This window comes from Rhodnius prolixus, unplaced genomic scaffold (assembly GCF_049639745.1).
Source record: "Rhodnius prolixus isolate KJV_2025 unplaced genomic scaffold, Rpr scaffold_4, whole genome shotgun sequence".
Taxonomy (NCBI): Eukaryota; Metazoa; Arthropoda; class Insecta; order Hemiptera; family Reduviidae; genus Rhodnius; species Rhodnius prolixus.
Window position 1 is genome coordinate 3,095,024 of NW_027411614.1, and position 22,998 is coordinate 3,118,021.

At 27.4% G+C, this 22,998-nt stretch overlaps 1 protein-coding gene and 1 long non-coding RNA gene across 2 annotated transcripts; both read left to right on the forward strand.

Moving 5' to 3' along the window:
* Positions 1–257: 257 nt before the first annotated feature.
* Positions 258–12,964, forward strand: LOC141456541 (uncharacterized). The gene is made up of 4 exons (XR_012459844.1): positions 258–984; positions 1,374–1,649; positions 2,285–2,382; positions 12,718–12,964. It is a non-coding gene; the product is annotated as an uncharacterized lncRNA (long non-coding RNA).
* Positions 12,965–17,636: 4,672 nt separating this feature from the next.
* Positions 17,637–22,702, forward strand: LOC141456531 (uncharacterized). The gene is made up of 13 exons (XM_074132656.1): positions 17,637–18,001; positions 18,074–18,206; positions 18,701–18,875; positions 18,972–19,116; positions 19,628–19,724; positions 20,013–20,270; positions 20,743–20,925; positions 21,010–21,285; positions 21,428–21,502; positions 21,583–21,741; positions 21,833–21,988; positions 22,070–22,228; positions 22,442–22,702. The coding sequence occupies exons 1-13, from the start codon at positions 17,853–17,855 to the stop codon at positions 22,655–22,657; spliced, it is 2,181 nt and encodes a 726-aa protein (XP_073988757.1). The 5' UTR covers positions 17,637–17,852; the 3' UTR covers positions 22,658–22,702.
* The last annotated feature ends 296 nt before the right edge of the window (positions 22,703–22,998 follow it).

The following is a 22,998-nucleotide window of genomic DNA, read 5'->3' on the forward strand; positions in this document are numbered from 1 at the left end:
TTATAATTGTGACATATTCTTAAAATGTTAAATTAAAATTAAGCTAAAAAGAAACAATGAATTACTCAAAAAGATAAAAAAGTATACATAGTTTGAGAAATCGCCACCAGGTAGCAGCATTTACTAGATACGTATTATAGAACTATTCTGTTAGTTCTAGAAATGTCTACCAGGTAGCACTGGTGTAGTATATATTTAGCTGCAAGAGCCATTATCATTCATTACTTCTGTGTTCTTCAGTAGTCCTGTGTGCAATGTGGTAGGATATACAGCTGCCACTCCTTAAGAAGCCTCGCATCAGTTAAGTCTTCTATAATGTGCGTTAGACTGGTGGAAGAAGGTTACAAAAGTAACTATAACTGTGACACGCTATTTAAACTCATTCCATACCAAAGAAACTGACATCTGAGGAAACTACCGAGACACTAACATAAACAAAAAAATAAGACTAAAAGAATGAATGTTTCTTGTTCTTTAATTTTAAAGGTTTTCCAGATTTTAATAGTTCCGCATTATTTGTTAACTAACTACACTGTTTATCAATATTTAATATTTTATAATTATTTCTTTTAATTTTACAATATTCAAACGAAATTGTTATAATTCATTGTTTACTGTTTGCGTACAGCGCGCCCCCTCTTGCAAAATACAATTCTAAAACATTACTTATGTAACAATAGTACACAAGACTTAAATATATACTAGGTTTCATTAATTTTATTTCACTATTTTTCAAAAGAAGTTTTGATCTTCATTAACATTTTAAAGATACATATGTACATTCACCATGTGATAATTTTGTAACCAAGAATGTAACCTCCCTCAATCGGCAGGAGTAGTGTGTCGGGGAGGTAGTTGAGGTAGACCTCGCTGATAAATTAATTGTTTTTAATCTATTGTTTTTAATTCATTAATCATCGTCTGATAATACGTGTATGAAAGATTTAAACTTTTAAGGGATACAATACTATATTTTACGTACAGGTAATTAGAAAATAAATGTTAATGCTTAGTGATATTTCAAAATTAACATGTTTTGAGGTATTATTTAAAAAATAATACTTTTTTTTATTAGAAACAGACTATTGCAACTCTGCAAAATGAAAACTTGGTTTTAGTCAAGTTAACTAAAATCTTTTATTCTATTAAGTCGTATTTTCCTTTTAATCCGAATTAATGATTTAATTTTTGTTGAGTTTGATTAAAATATTGGTGAATGTTATAGCTTTTTAATCAAATAAAAGCAATTTTCAATTAGATTAAATAACCCTTTTTTAAATTAATCATGCTATGACAAAAGCAATCATCAGTCAGATTAAACAAACCTTTTTTTTCAAGAAAACTTATATGTAGAATGGTTTGTTTTATTATAGATTTGGTTGTTACGTACTTGAGCCGCTCGATAAGAGATTTAGTTCAACAAAAAACTGCTCTGATTTCTACAATGTTATACTAAGTGTGAATTAGATTATAATTAGCTTTACCAGCTAGCAACACTGTTACGCTCATCTTTCATCTGATGAAATCTTCCCATTGCTCCTTAATTACGTGCAGCAGCACTCCGTAAATTTAAGTCGATTCTTATCTATTCTATTCTGGAGTATAAAGAAGTCAAGGAAATCTACCTACCACTCTGAAAAAATGTTCAGGTAGTCTTATCTATTATTTCAAATGTAACAATATAGCAGAAACTAAAATTTTTTCAGAATCATTTTTTTTTCATTGAATCTGTTTTGATAGAAAAATTCAACATTAAATGAGCATGCGAATACTAAATGTTAATCAAATTGAACTGTTTTTAGTCAAGCTAAACATTTATTTCTTGATTTAATTTCACGAAAAAAATTGAAGATAATTTAGGTTATAAATGCGGGTTGTATTTCAATCAAATTAATGTTATTGCTGTCTCATCAGTATATTTTTTGAAAATATATATATATATATATCATTTATTGAATGCACAGGATTAGGTTCTTTAAAAAATTATTTTAATGTTCATATATATGCTTTAGTAAAATTTTTATCAATATTTGTCAGTATTATAGTTCAATAGAAGATAGGTTCAAATAATTTATTCTCACGTTTTAAAATGCAACAAGTTTATTCTAAAAAACTAACTTTAATCTTATTTTCATTTTATTAATTTGTTCTTTTCATTCCTGAAAGATAGAAATTCATCATAAACAAATGGTTGCGTATTAATTTATAGTAACGTTGAATAGAATGTTTTTTAATTCAAGATTAACTCTATAAACAGTTTATTTAATTGAATAATGAGTTTCAGATTGAAAACAGCCAATACTGTGAGTGCTATCTGCAAATCCGTCCATCATCAACTGAAGTAGAAATGAAGAAGACGTTGAGAAAACATCGATCAAATGAGTATGTATAAACAACTTTTGTTATGAATCGATAACCAAAAATATGTATTATTTAGGTATAGGCTATTTTCTTGTTAGTATCACAATATTTTCTGTTATATTATTTTTTGTGATCTTTAGGTAAAAAAAGATATATTATTTAGCAGGAGAATGAATAAAAACTTTAAATTTAAGAAAAATTCTATTTATTTGCATACCTATTTTGTTTTTACATAGACTTAGTAAATTAAAGTATATAATAAATTGGAATTGCTGAAAAAGTTAGCGCATTAAAGGAATTCATGTTTAAAACGTAAAGATTAGTTTAAAAAGATTCCGTAAGAGGGCGCAAGGATTGATAAAGAAGTAGTTCAAGAAATAGCCACCAGATAACGTTTCTGTAACCTCCCTCTGAAGTGGGGTAGAGAGATGTGTTCAGTAGTGATGGGCAGAACGAGTCCGTCTTTGGACTCGTTGGATTTGAATCAGTTCCAGGGTTGGAATCGATTCCAACAACTCGTTCACCGATTCCGGTCTCTGTACTTACCCTATGCATTAGTAAAAATGTCACGCAATTTATTAAAAAATATCATTAAATGTTAGCTTTCCCAGTTAATAACAAAACTATATTTCTTTAACACACATTGAGTACTATCCCTAATTTCCAATTGCACTGATAAATATAAAATTAACAACGTAACACAAAAATTAACATAAAAATAGACTAGTCAATTATAAAAATTAAAGCAATGCTGTTTAGTCATTATCTAGCTTGACCACTGGAAGACTGGAGTTAACGTGCTTCAAGAGGATCCAAGGTAGAGAAACGGAAATGGGTAGGAAATTATTCCCATAAAAAAAATTCTAACCCTTCAAGCAAAATGATAATTACTCATAAATAAAGAAATATTTATTTACTAGGACTTGTATATCAAGCTTTAAAAATATTATCTTATTATCTTACGAAAAGAAAAAGCTGTGTGCTTAATCTTTAACATAGCGCTGGACACTCTTATTCTTATCTTCATTGGGTAAGTTTAACCGTGTACATGACCGTGAGACAGTCAAAGTAACACTGAGCCAAAATTTAGTATTACCTAATTGGTTTACTTACTGCAGTATCCCTCCCACTCTATCACCAATTTCACAAACATTCATCGATTGGAAATAATTTTTAGTTAAATATTCGTTTTATTTGAATACAAAAAACATTATAACGCTTTCTTAAGATGATTTTAATTTTTAAAATTTGTTTTTGTCCATTACTCTTATATAATACGAAGAATTTCAAATAAAATATAATATACAAACACAATGATCTAGTATGCAGGTGGAGTCAGTCCTCGTTACCATAGCAATGGAACCGTTAAACAACTCCGGTTCCAGCTCCAGCAATTTCTATTGGCTAGATTCAGTGAACGAAAAAATGGAACGAGTCCGGTTTCAAAAGGATTTAAATCACTCCGGATTCGACTTCACCAACTCCAGTGGATTTAACCAATGAAAATGCTAGAGCTGGGCCGGAGTCGTTTAACGGTTCCGTTGTCATGGTAACTACGACTGACTCCACCTGCACACTAGATCATTCTGTGTTTGTATATTATATTTTATTTGAAATTCTTCGTATTTTATAAGAGTAATGGACAAAAACAAATTTTAAAAATTCAAATCATCTTAAGAAAGCGTTATAATGTTTTTTGTATTCCAATGAAACGAATATTTAACTAAAAAATATTTTCAATCGATGAATGTTTGTGAAATAGGTGATAGAGTGGGAGGGATACTACACTAAGTAAACCAGTTAGGTAATATTAAATTTTGGCCCAGTTTTACTTTGACCGTCTAGCTGACATGTACACGTTCAAGCTTACGCCAATGAAGATGAGAGTAAGAGTGTCCAGCGCTAAGTTTAAGATTAAGCACACAGCTTTTTCTTTTTGTAAAACAATAAGATAATATTTTAAAAGCTTGATATTCAATTCTTAGTTAATAAATATTATGAGTAATTATAATTTTGAAGGGTTAGAATTTTTATGGAATAATTTCCTACCCATTTCCGTTTCTCTACCTTGAATACTCTTGAAGAAAGTTAACTCCAGTCTTCTAGTGGTCAAGCTAGATAATGACAAAACTGCATTGCTTTAATTTATATTTGACTAGCCTATTTTTGTGTTAATATTTGTATTACGTTGTTAATTTTATATTTATCAGAGCAATTGGAAATTAGGGATAGTACTCAATGTGTGTTAAAGAAATATAGTTTTGTTATTAACTGGGAAAGCTAACATTTAATGATATAATAATATAATAAATTGCGTGACATTTGTTCTTATGTTTAATCGTTCCAAACCTTCTGCTGCCTCATTTTCATTTTTATTTGCCTAAATTTTTTGGGGCGGGGCGGAATCACTTTTTTTAAAAATAGGGATTTGAATCAACTCGTTCCACCATCGGACTCGTTCCAATGGAACGAGTCCGCTCAAATAGCCCATCACTAGTGTTCAGGACAAAGTGATAGAAACTGCAGGCAGGAGCTCTCTGTCTTTAACCACTGCTTTCTAACAATGGGCCCTGCTTCACATCCAGCAACGGAAAATATTAGGTGATTTTCATTGTCTATTCTGGAGAATGAAGAAGTCAAGGAAATTACTTGGGTAGGATTGTTTTTAAGGTAATGTTATCTACTATTTTATACGATCCAAATATTGCATGATAAAGTTATAAACCTTCATAAAAGTAGGAGAATAAATAAAAACCTTGAGTTTTAAAAAAATTCTATTTATTTGCATACGTATTTTGTTTTTTACATAGATTTTACATTTATTTTACCTTCTATTATAAATAAGAATTGCTAAAAATCTTATAGTAAGAAATTTAGGAAAACCTGACCGTAACCTTCCTCTATTGATGGAGGGGGCAGAGAGATGTGTTCAAGACAAAGGTTATATAGGGAAACATCCATCATGGCGGCCAGTCATACCATATGTTCAGTAGAGAGATGTGTTCTAGACGACTATTCTCCCCACCCTTCCAGTGATCTTTGTTATACACCCCCTGGAGGCTAGATGGCGGCACATGTTCAGGCCATATGAAATACAGTGATAGAGACTGCAGTCAGGAGCTTTGTCTTTAACCAGTGCTTTCTACTAATGCCAAGTTACAGAGACTGCAGTCAGGAGCTTTGTCTTTAACCAGTGCTTTCTACCAATGCCAAGTTACAGTCTTGTAATGCTCAGCTTTCATCTGGAAATGGAAATGGTCCCATCTTTATGGGACCTGCTTCACACCCAGCAACCGAAAATATTAGGTGATTCTCTTTAAGTCTATTGTGGAGAATGAAGAAGTCAAGGAAATGTCTACTTGTGTAGGATTGTTTTTCAGGTAATCTTATCTATTTGCATACCTATTTAGTTTGTACATAGATTTTACATTTACTTCATAAAACTAGTAGGTTTAAAAAAAAAAAACCTTTAATAAAAAAAGATCTATCTATTTGCATACCTATTTAGTTTGTACATAGATTTTACATTTACTTCATAAAACTAGTAGGTTTAAAAAAAAAAAACCTTTAATAAAAAAAGATTTATTTATTTGCATACCTATTTTTGTACATAGATTTTACATTTACTTCATAAAAGTAGGAGGTTTAAAAAAAAAAACCTTTAATAAAAAAAGATCTATTTATTTGCATACCTATTTAGTTTGTACATAGATTTTACATTTACTTCATAAAAGTAGGAGGTTTAAAAAAAAAAACCTTTAATAAAAAAAGATTTATTTATTTGCATACCTATTTTTGTACATAGATTTTACATTTACTTCATAAAACTAGTAGGTTTAAAAAAAAAAAACCTTTAATAAAAAAAGATCTATCTATTTGCATACCTATTTAGTTTGTACATAGATTTTACATTTACTTCATAAAACTAGTAGGTTTAAAAAAAAAAAACCTTTAATAAAAAAAGATTTATTTATTTGCATACCTATTTTTGTACATAGATTTTACATTTACTTCATAAAAGTAGGAGGTTTAAAAAAAAAAACCTTTAATAAAAAAAGATCTATTTATTTGCATACCTATTTAGTTTGTACATAGATTTTACATTTACTTCATAAAAGTAGGAGGTTTAAAAAAAAAAACCTTTAATAAAAAAAGATTTATTTATTTGCATACCTATTTTTGTACATAGATTTTACATTTACTTCATAAAAGTAGGAGGTTTAAAAAAAAAAACCTTTAATAAAAAAAGATTTATTTATTTGCATACCTATTTTTGTACATAGATTTTACATTTACTTCATAAAAGTAGGAGGTTTAAAAAAAAAAACCTTTAATAAAAAAAGATCTATTTATTTGCATACCTATTTAGTTTGTACATAGATTTTACATTTACTTCATAAAAGTAGGAGGTTTAAAAAAAAAAACCTTTAATAAAAAAAGATTTATTTATTTGCATACCTATTTTTGTACATAGATTTTACATTTACTTCATAAAAGTAGGAGGTTTAAAAAAAAAAACCTTTAATAAAAAAAGATCTATTTATTTGCATACCTATTTAGTTTGTACATAGATTTTACATTTACTTCATAAAAGTAGGAGGTTTAAAAAAAAAAACCTTTAATAAAAAAAGATCTATTTATTTGCATACCTATTTTTGTACATAGATTTTACATTTACTTCATAAAAGTAGGAGGTTTAAAAAAAAAAACCTTTAATAAAAAAAGATCTATTTATTTGCATACCTATTTTTGTACATAGATTTTACATTTACTTCATAAAAGTAGGAGGTTTAAAAAAAAAAACCTTTAATAAAAAAAGATCTATTTATTTGCATACCTATTTTTGTACATAGATTTTACATTTACTTCATAAAAGTAGGAGGTTTAAAAAAAAAAACCTTTAATAAAAAAAGATCTATTTATTTGCATACCTATTTAGTTTGTACATAGATTTTACATTTACTTCATAAAAGTAGGAGGTTTAAAAAAAAAAACCTTTAATAAAAAAAGATCTATTTATTTGCATACCTATTTTTGTACATAGATTTTACATTTACTTCATAAAAGTAGGAGGTTTAAAAAAAAAAACCTTTAATAAAAAAAGATCTATTTATTTGCATACCTATTTTTGTACATAGATTTTACATTTACTTCATAAAAGTAGGAGGTTTAAAAAAAAAAACCTTTAATAAAAAAAGATCTATTTATTTGCATACCTATTTAGTTTGTACATAGATTTTACATTTACTTCATAAAAGTAGGAGGTTTAAAAAAAAAAACCTTTAATAAAAAAAGATTTATTTATTTGCATACCTATTTTTGTACATAGATTTTACATTTACTTCATAAAAGTAGGAGGTTTAAAAAAAAAAACCTTTAATAAAAAAAGATCTATTTATTTGCATACCTATTTAGTTTGTACATAGATTTTACATTTACTTCATAAAACTAGTAGGTTTAAAAAAAAAAAACCTTTAATAAAAAAAGATTTATTTATTTGCATACCTATTTTTGTACATAGATTTTACATTTACTTCATAAAAGTAGGAGGTTTAAAAAAAAAAACCTTTAATAAAAAAAGATCTATTTATTTGCATACCTATTTAGTTTGTACATAGATTTTACATTTACTTCATAAAAGTAGGAGGTTTAAAAAAAAAAACCTTTAATAAAAAAAGATTTATTTATTTGCATACCTATTTTTGTACATAGATTTTACATTTACTTCATAAAAGTAGGAGGTTTAAAAAAAAAAACCTTTAATAAAAAAAGATTTATTTATTTGCATACCTATTTTTGTACATAGATTTTACATTTACTTCATAAAAGTAGGAGGTTATAAAAAAAAAAACTCAATCAAAAAAACTTCTATTTATTAGCACACCTATTTTGTCTTTACATAGATTTTACATTTACTTTTGTTTTTACGTAGATGTTAATTTACTTCAAAAAAGTAGAAGGCTAAAAAAACCTTCAATCAAAAAAAGATCTATTTATTTGCATACCTATTTAGTTTGTACATAGATTTTACATTTACTTCATAAAACTAGTAGGTTTAAAAAAAAAAAACCTTTAATAAAAAAAGATTTATTTATTTGCATACCTATTTTTGTACATAGATTTTACATTTACTTCATAAAAGTAGGAGGTTTAAAAAAAAAAACCTTTAATAAAAAAAGATCTATTTATTTGCATACCTATTTAGTTTGTACATAGATTTTACATTTACTTCATAAAAGTAGGAGGTTTAAAAAAAAAAACCTTTAATAAAAAAAGATTTATTTATTTGCATACCTATTTTTGTACATAGATTTTACATTTACTTCATAAAAGTAGGAGGTTTAAAAAAAAAAACCTTTAATAAAAAAAGATTTATTTATTTGCATACCTATTTTTGTACATAGATTTTACATTTACTTCATAAAAGTAGGAGGTTTAAAAAAAAAAACCTTTAATAAAAAAAGATTTATTTATTTGCATACCTATTTTTGTACATAGATTTTACATTTACTTCATAAAAGTAGGAGGTTTAAAAAAAAAAAACCTTTAATAAAAAAAGATCTATTTATTTGCATACCTATTTAGTTTGTACATAGATTTTACATTTACTTCATAAAAGTAGGAGGTTTAAAAAAAAAAACCTTTAATAAAAAAAGATTTATTTATTTGCATACCTATTTTTGTACATAGATTTTACATTTACTTCATAAAAGTAGGAGGTTTAAAAAAAAAAACCTTTAATAAAAAAAGATTTATTTATTTGCATACCTATTTTTGTACATAGATTTTACATTTACTTCATAAAAGTAGGAGGTTTAAAAAAAAAAACCTTTAATAAAAAAAGATCTATTTATTTGCATACCTATTTAGTTTGTACATAGATTTTACATTTACTTCATAAAAGTAGGAGGTTTAAAAAAAAAAACCTTTAATAAAAAAAGATTTATTTATTTGCATACCTATTTTTGTACATAGATTTTACATTTACTTCATAAAAGTAGGAGGTTTAAAAAAAAAAACCTTTAATAAAAAAAGATCTATTTATTTGCATACCTATTTAGTTTGTACATAGATTTTACATTTACTTCATAAAAGTAGGAGGTTTAAAAAAAAAAACCTTTAATAAAAAAAGATCTATTTATTTGCATACCTATTTTTGTACATAGATTTTACATTTACTTCATAAAAGTAGGAGGTTTAAAAAAAAAAACCTTTAATAAAAAAAGATCTATTTATTTGCATACCTATTTTTGTACATAGATTTTACATTTACTTCATAAAAGTAGGAGGTTTAAAAAAAAAAAACCTTTAATAAAAAAAGATCTATTTATTTGCATACCTATTTAGTTTGTACATAGATTTTACATTTACTTCATAAAAGTAGGAGGTTTAAAAAAAAAAACCTTTAATAAAAAAAGATTTATTTATTTGCATACCTATTTTTGTACATAGATTTTACATTTACTTCATAAAAGTAGGAGGTTTAAAAAAAAAAACCTTTAATAAAAAAAGATTTATTTATTTGCATACCTATTTTTGTACATAGATTTTACATTTACTTCATAAAAGTAGGAGGTTTAAAAAAAAAAACCTTTAATAAAAAAAGATTTATTTATTTGCATACCTATTTTTGTACATAGATTTTACATTTACTTCATAAAAGTAGGAGGTTTAAAAAAAAAAAACCTTTAATAAAAAAAGATCTATTTATTTGCATACCTATTTAGTTTGTACATAGATTTTACATTTACTTCATAAAAGTAGGAGGTTTAAAAAAAAAAACCTTTAATAAAAAAAGATTTATTTATTTGCATACCTATTTTTGTACATAGATTTTACATTTACTTCATAAAAGTAGGAGGTTTAAAAAAAAAAACCTTTAATAAAAAAAGATTTATTTATTTGCATACCTATTTTTGTACATAGATTTTACATTTACTTCATAAAAGTAGGAGGTTATAAAAAAAAAAACTCAATCAAAAAAACTTCTATTTATTAGCACACCTATTTTGTCTTTACATAGATTTTACATTTACTTTTGTTTTTACGTAGATGTTAATTTACTTCAAAAAAGTAGAAGGCTAAAAAAACCTTCAATCAAAAAAAGATCTATTTATTTGCATGTTTATTTAGTTTTTACATTTTACATTTACTTGACCTTATAAAATAAATAAGAATTGCTAAAAAACTTACGAGTAATAAAGAAATTTCGGATAACCTGACCGTAACCTTCCATCCGAAGAAGAAGGTTACGGTCAGGTTATCCGAAATTTCTTTATTACTCGTAAGTTTTTTAGCAATTCTTACTTATATTAAAAGATCAAGTAAATGTAAAATCAATGTAAACACAAAATGGGTGTGCTAATAAATAGATCTTTTTTTGGTTAAAGATTTTTTTTTTTACCTCCTACTTTTATAAATTTAAAATCTTTGTAAACACAAAATAGGTGTGCTAAACAACATAGGTTCGGGTTATCCGAAATTTCTTATCTATAAGATGCTATTTTCATGCATGAATAATAAAAGTCTTACCTTGTTTAAAGAATATCCTATTTCATCAGCATTTTAATACATCACCAGTCCAATAGCACTTGACACTTGACACTTTTTAAAATAACTCACAACACTATTTACACTAAAACTGTATATCACGCACTAAGTATAACTTAAACTCAATACAAATTACAAATGCGAATAAATAGATGTTTTTTAGCAAATCTAATCTTAGAACCTTTGTCGGGAACACACAGTGTAGGTTAACCAGACCGTAACCTTCCTCTATGGATGTGGCTGCTTAGATAACCTTCACTTACCAGCTGATCATCCTAGCCAGTTACCGTCGGTCATCTTTAACTCGTTCACGGTCTCTTTATTAACGTGATTTTTAATGTGAATATTAGTGCGTGTTAAAGTGAAGTTCGGGTTTATAAATTGAGTTCAAGTTATACTTAGTGCGTGATATACAGTTTTAGTGTAAATAGTGTTGCGAATTATTTTAAAAAGTGTCAAGTGCTATTGGACTGGTGATCTATTGAAATGCTGATGAAATTGGATATTCTTTAAACAAGGTAAGACTTTTATTATTCTTGCATGAAAATAGCATATTATAATTTAATTATTACTTACAAATTAATATTATTGCTTCCTTTTGACTACGTTCAGTGTTAGTTATTCTTTAATTTTGATCACTGTAAAAAGTATTTAAATTCATTTCTAACCCTTTTGATGAATTCTTTTGTCTTTTTTTTAATCGACTATGAGCTCAAAATTACTATTCTTGGTTTACCTATGTTGTTTAGCACACCTATTTTATCTTTACATAGATTTTACATTCACTTGACTCTATAATATAATTAAGAATTGCTAAAAACGGTCTATTGATACCTATTTAGATTTTACATTTACTTTACCTTTTACTATAAATAAGAATTGCTGAAATACATAGATGTTACATTTACTGTACCTTATACTATAAATAAGAGTTGCTGAAATACATAGATTTTACATTTACTTCTGTTTTACATAGATGTTACATTTACTTTATAAAAGTAGGAGGTTTAAAAAAAAACATTTACTTTACCTTATATTATAAATAAGAATCGAAAAAAAACAAAACCTTTAATCAAAAAACTTCTATTTATTATTTATTTAATTTATTTAAACTTCTATTTTGTCTTTTTACATTTACTTGACCTTATAAAATAAATAAGAATTGCTAAAAAACTTACGAGTAATAAAGAAATTTCGGATAACCTGACCGTAACCTTCCTCTTCGGATGGAAGGTTAAGATAGATGTGTTCCCGACAAAGGTTCTCCCCACCCTGCCCCGCCCTTTTAAGACACTTGGGGAACATATGGTATGACTGGCAGCCATATTGGATTCTTGCTCAAGTGTGTTAAAAGGGCGGGGCAGGGTGGGGAGAACCTTTGTCGGGAACACATCTATCTTAACCTTCCATCCAAAGAGGAAGGTTACGGTCAGGTTATCCGAAATTTCTTCCTTTTGTACTACTTCCACTCTCTAGACTATTTTCGCTATTTATATAACCTTCCTTTTAGGTTTTCCTTTTTATTTCTTCCATCCAAAGATGAAGGTTACGGTCAGGTTATCCGAAATTTCTTCCTTTTGTACTACTTCCACTCTCTAGACTATTTTCGCTATTTATAACCTTCCTTTTAGGTTTTCCTTTTCATTTTCGTTTTATTTTATACCTTTTCCGTATTAATTAACAGATAAAAAGGAAAAATAAATAATTTTTTTTGCATTCTTTTAAAGATTTTAAATCAACATTCTTACATTAAAATATGAAAGGCATGCAAATCACATATAATAACTACATACCTTTTTTTTTTAGATTCCTAACCAAATTTGTTGGTATATTCACATTGGATTGATGTCTTTTTCACTTGGGCTTCCATTGATGATTACTTTTGCAGGCAGTACTCACCAGTATTAATTCTGAAATTCATTATTTATTGTGATTTAAATAATTAACATGTTTACTAAGTTTTGTATAGCAGAAGAAGTAAGAGAAAAACATTTATAACAACTTATGTACATTATAAAAATTAAATAAAGAAAACTTTAATTCAACTAAAGAATTGATTTTTAAAACCTAAATCTTTTAATTCAATGATAATGAAATATATTTCCAAAAACACACTTATTCCTTGTGAATAAAATTAAGTAATAAGATAAGACTTACCTGGATGCGAATCACTTCATATTTATGGTCGTGCAGCTGAAAGTATAGAAGGACTCTTAAAAATTCATCTCAGGTAAAAGCTGAAGTTACCAGGGCTGCAAGTTGACAAAAAGCCCATAGATGTTAACACTGCATTAACTGAAAAAATACTACAGTAAACATAAGTAGCAGTAATCCGAATTTGATTCACACTATATTACTCCATTTTTAAAACGTATTTTTTCAGTTTAATTCTTTTATCAAACAAATATTTATTAATTTTGCTCTTTTCTTTCTTAAAATAAAATGTAATTACATTCAAAACGTTAAACTTTATTAATTCAATAAAGAAAAAAATATTAAGAAAAAGTTTAAACTGGTTTCATTTGATTAAAAATGCTGTAGCATTCATATAAGTTTAAAAAATTTAAATTATATATTCAAAAATTATATTATGTTGTGTTTTAACGATTAAAATAATAGATAAGAATACCTGAAGAATAGTTCCATATGCCAAGTGGTAGATGCCACAGGATTAAAGTTAATTACTGGAAATAGAATGGATGCGAATACAGTGGCGCCCAAATGTAGTTCAACTTATGATTGAATATTATTGGATAGATGTTATACGCTTTTTTTTTCATCTGGGCTTCTGTTGAATTAAAATAATAGATAAGAATACCTGAAGAAAAAATCCACAGGCCAAGTGGTAGATGCCACTTTTCTAGTGAATATAATTAAAATTAGTCAACATGAACATATTCATTCTAGGTTGTGGAAATACTTTTGAATGCCAATTTTTTTTAGATTCTGAATTACTAATTTACTTGTTAATGTTTTATCTCGTTTTGTTATTAAATGTACATAAGTTGAACTAAAGAATATAATGATCAAAATTTTGGGATCCTATTTCAGAAACAAGAAATAATTCACTTGTGCAAATACTTTTGGGCGCCACTGTATATAGGATCACCTTACATTCATATTTATAGGTGCACTTTACACTTACATTTAACCATAACTATTACAAATTCCGTTCAGCTCAATTCAATTAAAAGGTTTTATTTATATGAAAGAAAGAGAAAATTGAAATGACTAGAAATTACGTTAAGAAAAGTGCAGGTCCATGCTACAATTGTTAGAACTATTGAAAAGTTTAGTTTCAGATTTTTTCGCTAGATAGCATGAGAATGCTCTTTACACTCACACTTAATAAAATAATAAATCAAAAAAATAGGTAAAATATGAACAAGTAAGTTATATTTATTCAAAAAATTTAATTTAAAGAAAACAACTTTTTCTTTAATAAAAGAAAAACAAATTTTTGTCCTAATTAAATCTTATTTAGTAAATTAATTTTATATCATGCATTCTTTAAGTATATACAGGAAAAAAACTTACATATACTTTTGTTCAGAAATCTGATCGTCTGTCAAGCTTAATATGTGGCACTGCGGGAAAATATCTATGATAATAGTTAGAGAGGTTCCAACCAATTCAGGAAAACAGATAGTATTTGATGCAAGTGTTTCCTATAAAATACAGAAAAAATAAATCGCAAAATATGTGATTTCCAATTATTTATAGGAACATTCCTAATTAATATATAATAATTTTTGTAATTTAAATATACATATATGTATTTTATCAAAACATAATTCATTGTGTATGCAACCAATTTTAAAAATCGGAATACTTACAAACAATAAACGTAAAACTTATTGTTGCATTAAATAAGTAAACATGTGTTGTCTTGCTTATAATCGTAATAATTTGGATTTTGCATACAATAATTAACAAAAGAAAAAAACCTTTAGAAATATATGGAAAAAACTGGATTTTATTAGCGACGTCTTTCTCTGGTCCCAATTTACGACGCAAATCGGCGTCTGGGTATATATTTAGTTAACTGAATATGGCCTGAGCATATTGCAATTTATATTGCTTATTTTAATACGTTCGAAAATAATTTGTATTATTTTGTAGTCATAAACCTAGATAAAAATTTTAAGAAAGCTGGCAAAAAATATGTGTGGATAGAGATTACGAAGCATGTCGAAAAATCTTTTAACATTTACATTTATTTGGATGGATTATTTTACTTTTTACACATTAAACTTTATATTGAAGACTAGTGAATGAGTTTATATCATTATCTTCCAAAAATAATTTAAATGTGGATTTAACTTGTTTAAGTAACTTGCGTTTACCATTTATAAGAAATTATTTGTAAAAATGAATTAGCTACAGCTAAGGTATGCAAATGGTGGATGTTTACTTCAAAATTGAGGATACAAATGACACTGCCAAAATAACTTGTATTATCTGTTGTTTCATAAAAACGTATCAGGTTTTGATTTTCAGCCGTAATATTCGAATACAATACTCCAACATACATCGAGTGAAAACACGACTCAATCTGACAGCAAAGTTTCTAGTGTTCTTGCTTCTCTTAAATATTATTAGGACCATAAACGCCCCTTATCTTTTTTTAGGCTTATATCTTCTTCCCTTTAACTAAATTACAAAGCATTGGCTCCCAAATTTTCACAAAAAAGGTTACGTTTTTTATTTAAATTTTAAGAAAATACAATTTTCAAAATGACTGATTTCAACAATTCATCGAAACAATAAAATCTAAATTCACTAAGCGATTAGATAGTTTAAAATACTACCTTCATTAGAACTTACACATGATCTTCCCGGTGTGCATTGACGTTCTATTGTAACCTCACTATAACCTTTGGTCTATGGTTCCACTCACTGCCTCCATAAGGCACTAAACAGCATGGTCAATTAGCCGCGAAAATTCAAAATTAGTTCGATATTGTTTGAAACTAAAATTTACAGACAATATAAAATAAAACATTTTTTATCGAATCACAACTTAACGTCGTAATTTAATTATCCACGTTAATAAAACTGATCAGTGCGGAAACTGAATTAAAGGGACCTTTACATTTACAAGTGCTGAAATTAAATTAAAGGAATTTTTATGGTGACAACCTAAATTAAAAAACAATTGAAAAAAGTAGAATATTACTATTCAAGATAATTTAGCTTCTAAATTAGAATCATTATTACATGTTTAACTCCTAATTAGAATATATTCGGTGTGAACACATATTTAAGCAAGAAAAATCGCAATACTCTTCTTACCAAGTAAAAGAAAATAAAAATGAAGTATTCATGTATTACAGTGACTCAGACATACGAATATCATAGAATATGCCTATATTTTCCCTTACCTCCAAAGTCCCTTGCTTATTTTACCGACTATTGAGGCATCTGAAAATATCTGTAATTTTTTGGCACCTTTGTACATGGAAAAGATATTCCTGATCTGACAGGGTAAATACCAACTGCCAGGTCATTCTTTCCGGAAGTCCATGACCGATATTCTGCTGATCCTGGAAAAAAAAGAACTTAAAATAACTTCTTTTAGGGTACTATTTAAGTGAAGTACAAACATTTGACAATTTAACTCATTAGATTTTGATGTCATCTACTATTAAGTATGTTCTGCTTTTTGTCGAAATACAGTAGATGGATTATGCATTTATTAAAACCCCAATTTTTTTAAGACTATTAAGTCGCGCATTCGTATGTTACTTGTCCTATTGATCGTGGACTGTCATAGTAGACTGGCAAATGTAGATGAGTTGTTACATATTGCACTATTATGGTTGGTTTCAATTGTTTCAGAGGATGAATGTGCATTTGGAATATTAATGAAGAAACCGGGCATGCAGTGTTGATAATAATCTCACATTTATATGCTTTAGAGTAAATAAATAAATAAACCAACCTCTCTTAACAGCGGCATCTTCCCTCGAGGTTCTTGATGGTCCATGGAAATATGTTTCTTCGCGGAGAACCTCCTCAGTATTCTTTTTTAAAGAGAATCACCACTGTCTCCTCCTTTATGTCGACACATCTAAACACAAAAAAAAAACTCTTGATAGAAAATTATTACAAGCCTAAAATTTAAGATGAGAAATGCAATTAAGATACTAGGAGCTTGTAACTTAGAATGAAAAGTTTTCAGATTATTTAAAATGATTACTGCTGAGTCATCGTTATGAACGTAAACAATAAAATGGTCAGTGATCAATATAAACAATAATAAAACTCACCAATAACTACAACGGTTAATCATTGGCAGGTTATGCTTAATGCAAAGTAATTTAAATAGGAACTTTGTTGGCTAAAATTATATATTTAATTAAGTTTACAAATAAGAAAAGGGAAATTCATACTTTAGTGAGACCCGCCGCTTGAAATAAAATTATCAATATTGAAGTGATAATATCGAAGTGATTTTGATTAGCTGCTACCCATATTTAAATATACATAAATATAAAATAATACCAATAATGAATTTTTTATATTTATTTTTTAATATAGCAGCTAATCAAAATCACTAGGCCACACCTCCAGGTACCTAATATTGTCATTAACTATTTTTTTTTTTTTTTTTTTTTTTATTGAAAATAGTAAAACAAGAACTTTTTCAATGATGTCTTGTTAGCGGCTTTTGGATTTTATTTTTCATCAAAATATTCAAAGAAAAATTATTTTTATATATGACTGAAAAAATAATTGGTTAATAATAATTTGAACAAATATTGGGTCTAATTAGTAAACTCTTCAATTTGAATTGTTTACTTTATGCACCAGTTGCAACGGTTGAGAAACCAGTACAAATTAGTAGAACAATTTAAAATTTAATAGAATCTTAGTTTACGCATAAGAAACCAATATATGAGTGGACGGTTAAGCTGCTAATAAGTTGATGCCGAAAAATGAATAAGTTATTGAAAAACCACTGCATCTTTCTTGGTACAATACCAAAATTAAATGAACTTATTTGCACGATCTTATCTATTGATCTAAATGAAAAAAAAGATAAATCGATTAAGTCTGATTTTCATTGGCAAATATTAAAGTGCAGGTAATTTAGGGGAAAAAATAGCAAGAACAAAACTGTAAACTTGTTAATGACTATGTAAATTTATTTTTACAGAATACTAATTTTTAGTGCATCAAACATATTAGCTTCACCAGTATCAAATTCGATAACGCAGATTTATGTGGTGCTAAACAAGAATATAAATGAGACGTTTTTCCAAGATATGGTGATCAATAATAAATTAAAGGTAACTTTTCCAACTCTCTTTGAATATATTATCGTTTCATTGAGTGCTATGGATGACAGTAATAGCACTTTACATCATAGCATGTTACTATGGATTTCTTATCGAAAGTTATGAAATAACCTTTTTTTGTGGGGTCGGTCAATTATAAAACCTTTTTTAGAAAAATTTACATTTTTTCGCCCAACCAGTCTTTCGAAAAAATCTTGGCTGTTCCCCAAAAACATCTTAATTCAAACTATGGTGATTTAGAATACATATTTAATATATTTTTCAAGACTGTTAAGTAGAATTTTTTAAAACTATCTCCCAGTGTTTCAATTAATAAGAAACTGACCGTAGTAAGTTAAATATTCTGTCTATGAAAATCATCTTTAAGTAGGATATGTTGTTTTATATTGTAATATGGTGACAAAGTTGAAAATAAAGCACCGCTTGCTCGGTGTTCGTTATCTCGAAATGCAATAATTTTTTTTTTTTTCATTTAAAATTCTTAGATTTTAAAGCAGAGCCATGTTACTCCTCACGTATTTGAAGCTTGCCTAAAGTACACTGCTCTAGCAAAACTCGCTCCTAAGTGGAATATTGTTGATAGCTTCCTTGTAGAAGGAAGAGATTTCCTTATTCGTCAAGAACCATTAAATGGAGTCAAATACAATATTACTGTGAATGGTACCAGATTTTTTTTTTTGCCTAAAATTTGTAGTGATGCTGTTGGATGGAAACACTATTGTCTGTAATCTCTACATTCAGATTTACATCTTACAGGAAGTGAGATAATTATATCAGTGTGTGCAGTTAAAGTGAGATTAAATACAGTATCTGCTTACAATTTTCTGGATAACAACCATATAGACGAGGCAGAAAAACATGAGTTGTGGCATGAAGACCACTGGATTAAGGTGCTACCAAGGTAAAAAAAAAAAAAAAACTACAAGCAATAATATGTATTTTCACTAAACTAGTCGAGAGATTTTAATGTTGCTAATATAACTTCGTAGTGCTGTTTTTTAAGTGTGATTTATTAAGGTCAAGGTTATATTAATTTATTTTTATTCTATCTTCGTCTGTTACATTAGGGATTCTACACTTAATCTGCGAACAATATAGAATTTGTAAAATGAACATACAAGGAAAAAAAGGCAGAATATATAAAAATTAATTATACTTAAAATAAATAATGTAATAGATCTTATCTTCAGTTAAACTGCAACTTAATGTAATAAAAAATCTGGTTCTCTTCCCAGGAGCTTCTTGTAGCTCACTGTCCGGTGATGGACAGTGTTTCCTCCAGAGAGAGGTCACTGTCCGGAGGCCGGCAGTGCACTGAAAAAAGCTCCGGGCGCCAATAATCTTAGATGTTGACGCACCTTAAAAACACACAAAAAAACGCATTTTTGAATAAATGAGTTTGGTTTTAACAGTATGAAGAGAGGTCGAATTGTGTCAGTTTCAAAAACTTTTCCTAAACTTACTTGTTTCAAAGATTACCGAGAACTGCGTCGGCATTGGAAAAATATTGTAAGTAAATATAACATTCTTTTCTATATTTGTTCAACATAATTGCAATTATTATTTTGTATTATTATTACTTGTTTAAAAAACAAACATTGAATTGGAATTCAGTGTCATGCCAAAAACATTACATTCTATTCCTACTGAAATATTGCGATCATTCCAATTTTCTATATTATGTTTTCTCCAGAAATATCTGTTTTGAATTCTCGTGAATTTAAAAGTGTTGCTTTTTAGAAAATGGTATTAATAAATTGTTATCATTTTTATCCAAAACAATTTTAAAATTTTTAGTACGGATATAGACTTCCAGAGGATGATAAAGAGATAATTTACTTAGGAATACATTTCTTCGGCGCTACTGTGTTTACCTATCCTATACATTGTGTGAGGTCTAGTCTTTCTATACTGCCATTGCGACAAAATTACTATGAAACTATTTATCGATTTATTTCTGATTTGAGAGGAGTATTTTGTAATACTTGCGATGTTCCATTTCATATTAACAACGAATTTGGATATGCTTCATCACAGCTGTTGAAAATAAACAATGTAAGTTTTATAAAAGTTAATGTAATTAGTCATTTCTAAAAACAGTGAGCTTTTCAATAATTTTATCAACTATTAATTGTTAAGTACTAGTATGGAGACTTAACGCTAAACAGTGGGTCCGTACAGCTTCCCTCTGATTGATGGTGTGAATATGTTTGTGTTTGCATATAATATAAGTGAAATGAGAGCTAGTATTTGTCTTATGGGTTAGTAAACCCAAATAATTGCACCCTTCAACTCTTTTCCAGGCCCTATGTGTATTTTATGTGTGTTTGGGGTGTCAGCGTAATTGTTGTTCATGTTGTTAGGCTGGGATACCCGCAGGGACGCCAAAATCCCTGAAGAAGTGGCTAGTCCACTTTTCCCTACGGGGTATTACCAAAATAAATTTGAGCTAGTATATTCATAACAATTTAAATACAGCTTACCAGTTTATGTGCACATTGTTATAAATGAGCATTATTTATTCCAGTTATTAGATACCCGCCAACCAAATTTGGTACACGAAGCACCTTCAGTACGCAACTTCCAAGATAACGGGGAATTATTTAGTGCTAACCAGTCAGTATATAATGACGAATTATTTTCAACTCAATCTTTTTCTAAACAGGATGATGATATTACTCAAAATGTCAGCTTGTGTACACCAACACAGGTAACCATACTTTCTACAATAAAATGTTTAAGATCTTACCTTTAAAACTTTTTTGATAGTTAATTTCTTATTTAAATATTACAGATTCCTAATGAAAGTCAATCATATAAAGGATTCATGCCAAAGATACCAATCATTCCATCATTTATTGGCAGAAAAAGCGTTGCTTGTCAAAACTTACCAAAAAAACAATCACAGAATGTCACCCAGAATATTTTGGAAATAAAAAAAAATCTAGAATCACAACGTTTCTTCCAGAATTTAATGAAACCAATTAAACCTACATTTATCAAACCAAAAAAAGTGAATATGTTTGAAGTTTTAAAAAATAAACAATCTAATACGAAAACTATAAATCAGGTAATTCAATCTAATTGAATAATCAGGTAATACAGACTAAAAAGATAACAATAAAGTCCAATTTAAATTATTTTAATGACTTTATTGTGCAAAAGTGTAAAATTTTCAAGTATTTATACATTTCTTTTTTTTAATTTAACAGAATAATGAAGCTACTTTTGCAAGTAATGATACTAATCCTTTTAAAAATTCTAACACGGAAAATTTTGTGGAAGAGGTAAAATCAAATTTTTTTTTTATAATCGTCAGATAGAGATATGTTTGCTGATCAAGTTTACAAATTTTTGAAATGTTTAGGCTCTAAAAGATGCGAATATTTTTCCTAGCGATAGTCATTTCAAGACGAAAATAACACCTATCTTTCAAAATAAAGACAAAAATTCTAAATCTAATATAGAACTAAATTTAAAGAAATATACAATTACTTCAAAGGCGAAAGAAGAAAATCCGTCAGTGGTAAAATACTTAAATTCATTTTTTTTTAAATAAAAATATTATAAATTTATAATTGTAACAGTTATAATAATAAAAAATTGTCTTTTGTTAGAAAGCAAGAGAAATTGCAAATATTTTTAGTGATACCGGATGTTTTAAGACAAAAAAATCTCCTATCTTTCAAAATAAAGTCCAAAATTCTGGGATCCCTGTAGTTCCTAAGTTTAAAAATTGTAACATCAAGGTGAAAGAAGAAAATTTGCTTGAAGTAAGACACTTTACTACACACATATTAGTTATAAATTTTAGAATAAGCATTCGGTTAAAGTATCTTGATGCTTTTTTTTAGAAATCGAAGAGCAATTCAAAATCAAGACTTTTTAGCACTGAAGGGAATTTTAAGTTACCTCCAACACCTGTTTTTCATAAAAAAACTTTAAATACTGTAAATGTCAACATGTCAAACATGAAAGAATCTACAAAGAGAAAAGAAGAAAGTTTTTCGGAGGTATTTACATTTTCTTGTCTTTTTTTTACGCATCTCATTGATTACTACCAGAATTATTGTAAGAGACTCAGTATGGTTAAGCTTGAGGAAAAAAGGCTTGCTTGTTATTACAGAAATGTATACGGCAGAGTCAACTGTTTTTTAATTAAGAAAATTAAATGTTATTGCAAATTTCTAATCAAAATGTTTTTTGTTTTATTTCTCTCTTTTTAGAATAAAATAAAGAAACTACGAATAAAACAGTTGAATACTTGCGACATTAAACAAATGGCTTTTAGTGGAACTTTGGCCAAAGCAAATATGCCATCTTTAATGGAATTTTTAAAAATGAATAATGTTACGTATAAGAGCAAAGATAAAAAAGCAGATTTAATTAATAAAGTTTTAAATCATTTCAATCTTTCTATTATTAAATTAACAGAAGTATAAATTTAAAACTTTACAAAAGTATTGTTTTTAATGTCTTGTATAAAGTACCATAAGTATTTTTTTAAGTTCTTTTAATTATCAAAATTAAAATAAAGTTATATAAATTGAAAAATCTGTTATTAAACATCCTTGATTCCCTGACTTCTTCTCTCATATATTACCTTACTTACAACATTAAATTTGATAATTTCTTTGCATTAGAATTATAAATTTAACGTGGAAAAACATTCAATTTAGCACAGAATTCAATGTTTTTTGAAAATTAGTAATCGCTAGCTTAGTACTATCATAATATTAGCCTCGTTTGCAGGGAGTTTTTATGGTTGCTACTTGCTTTATGC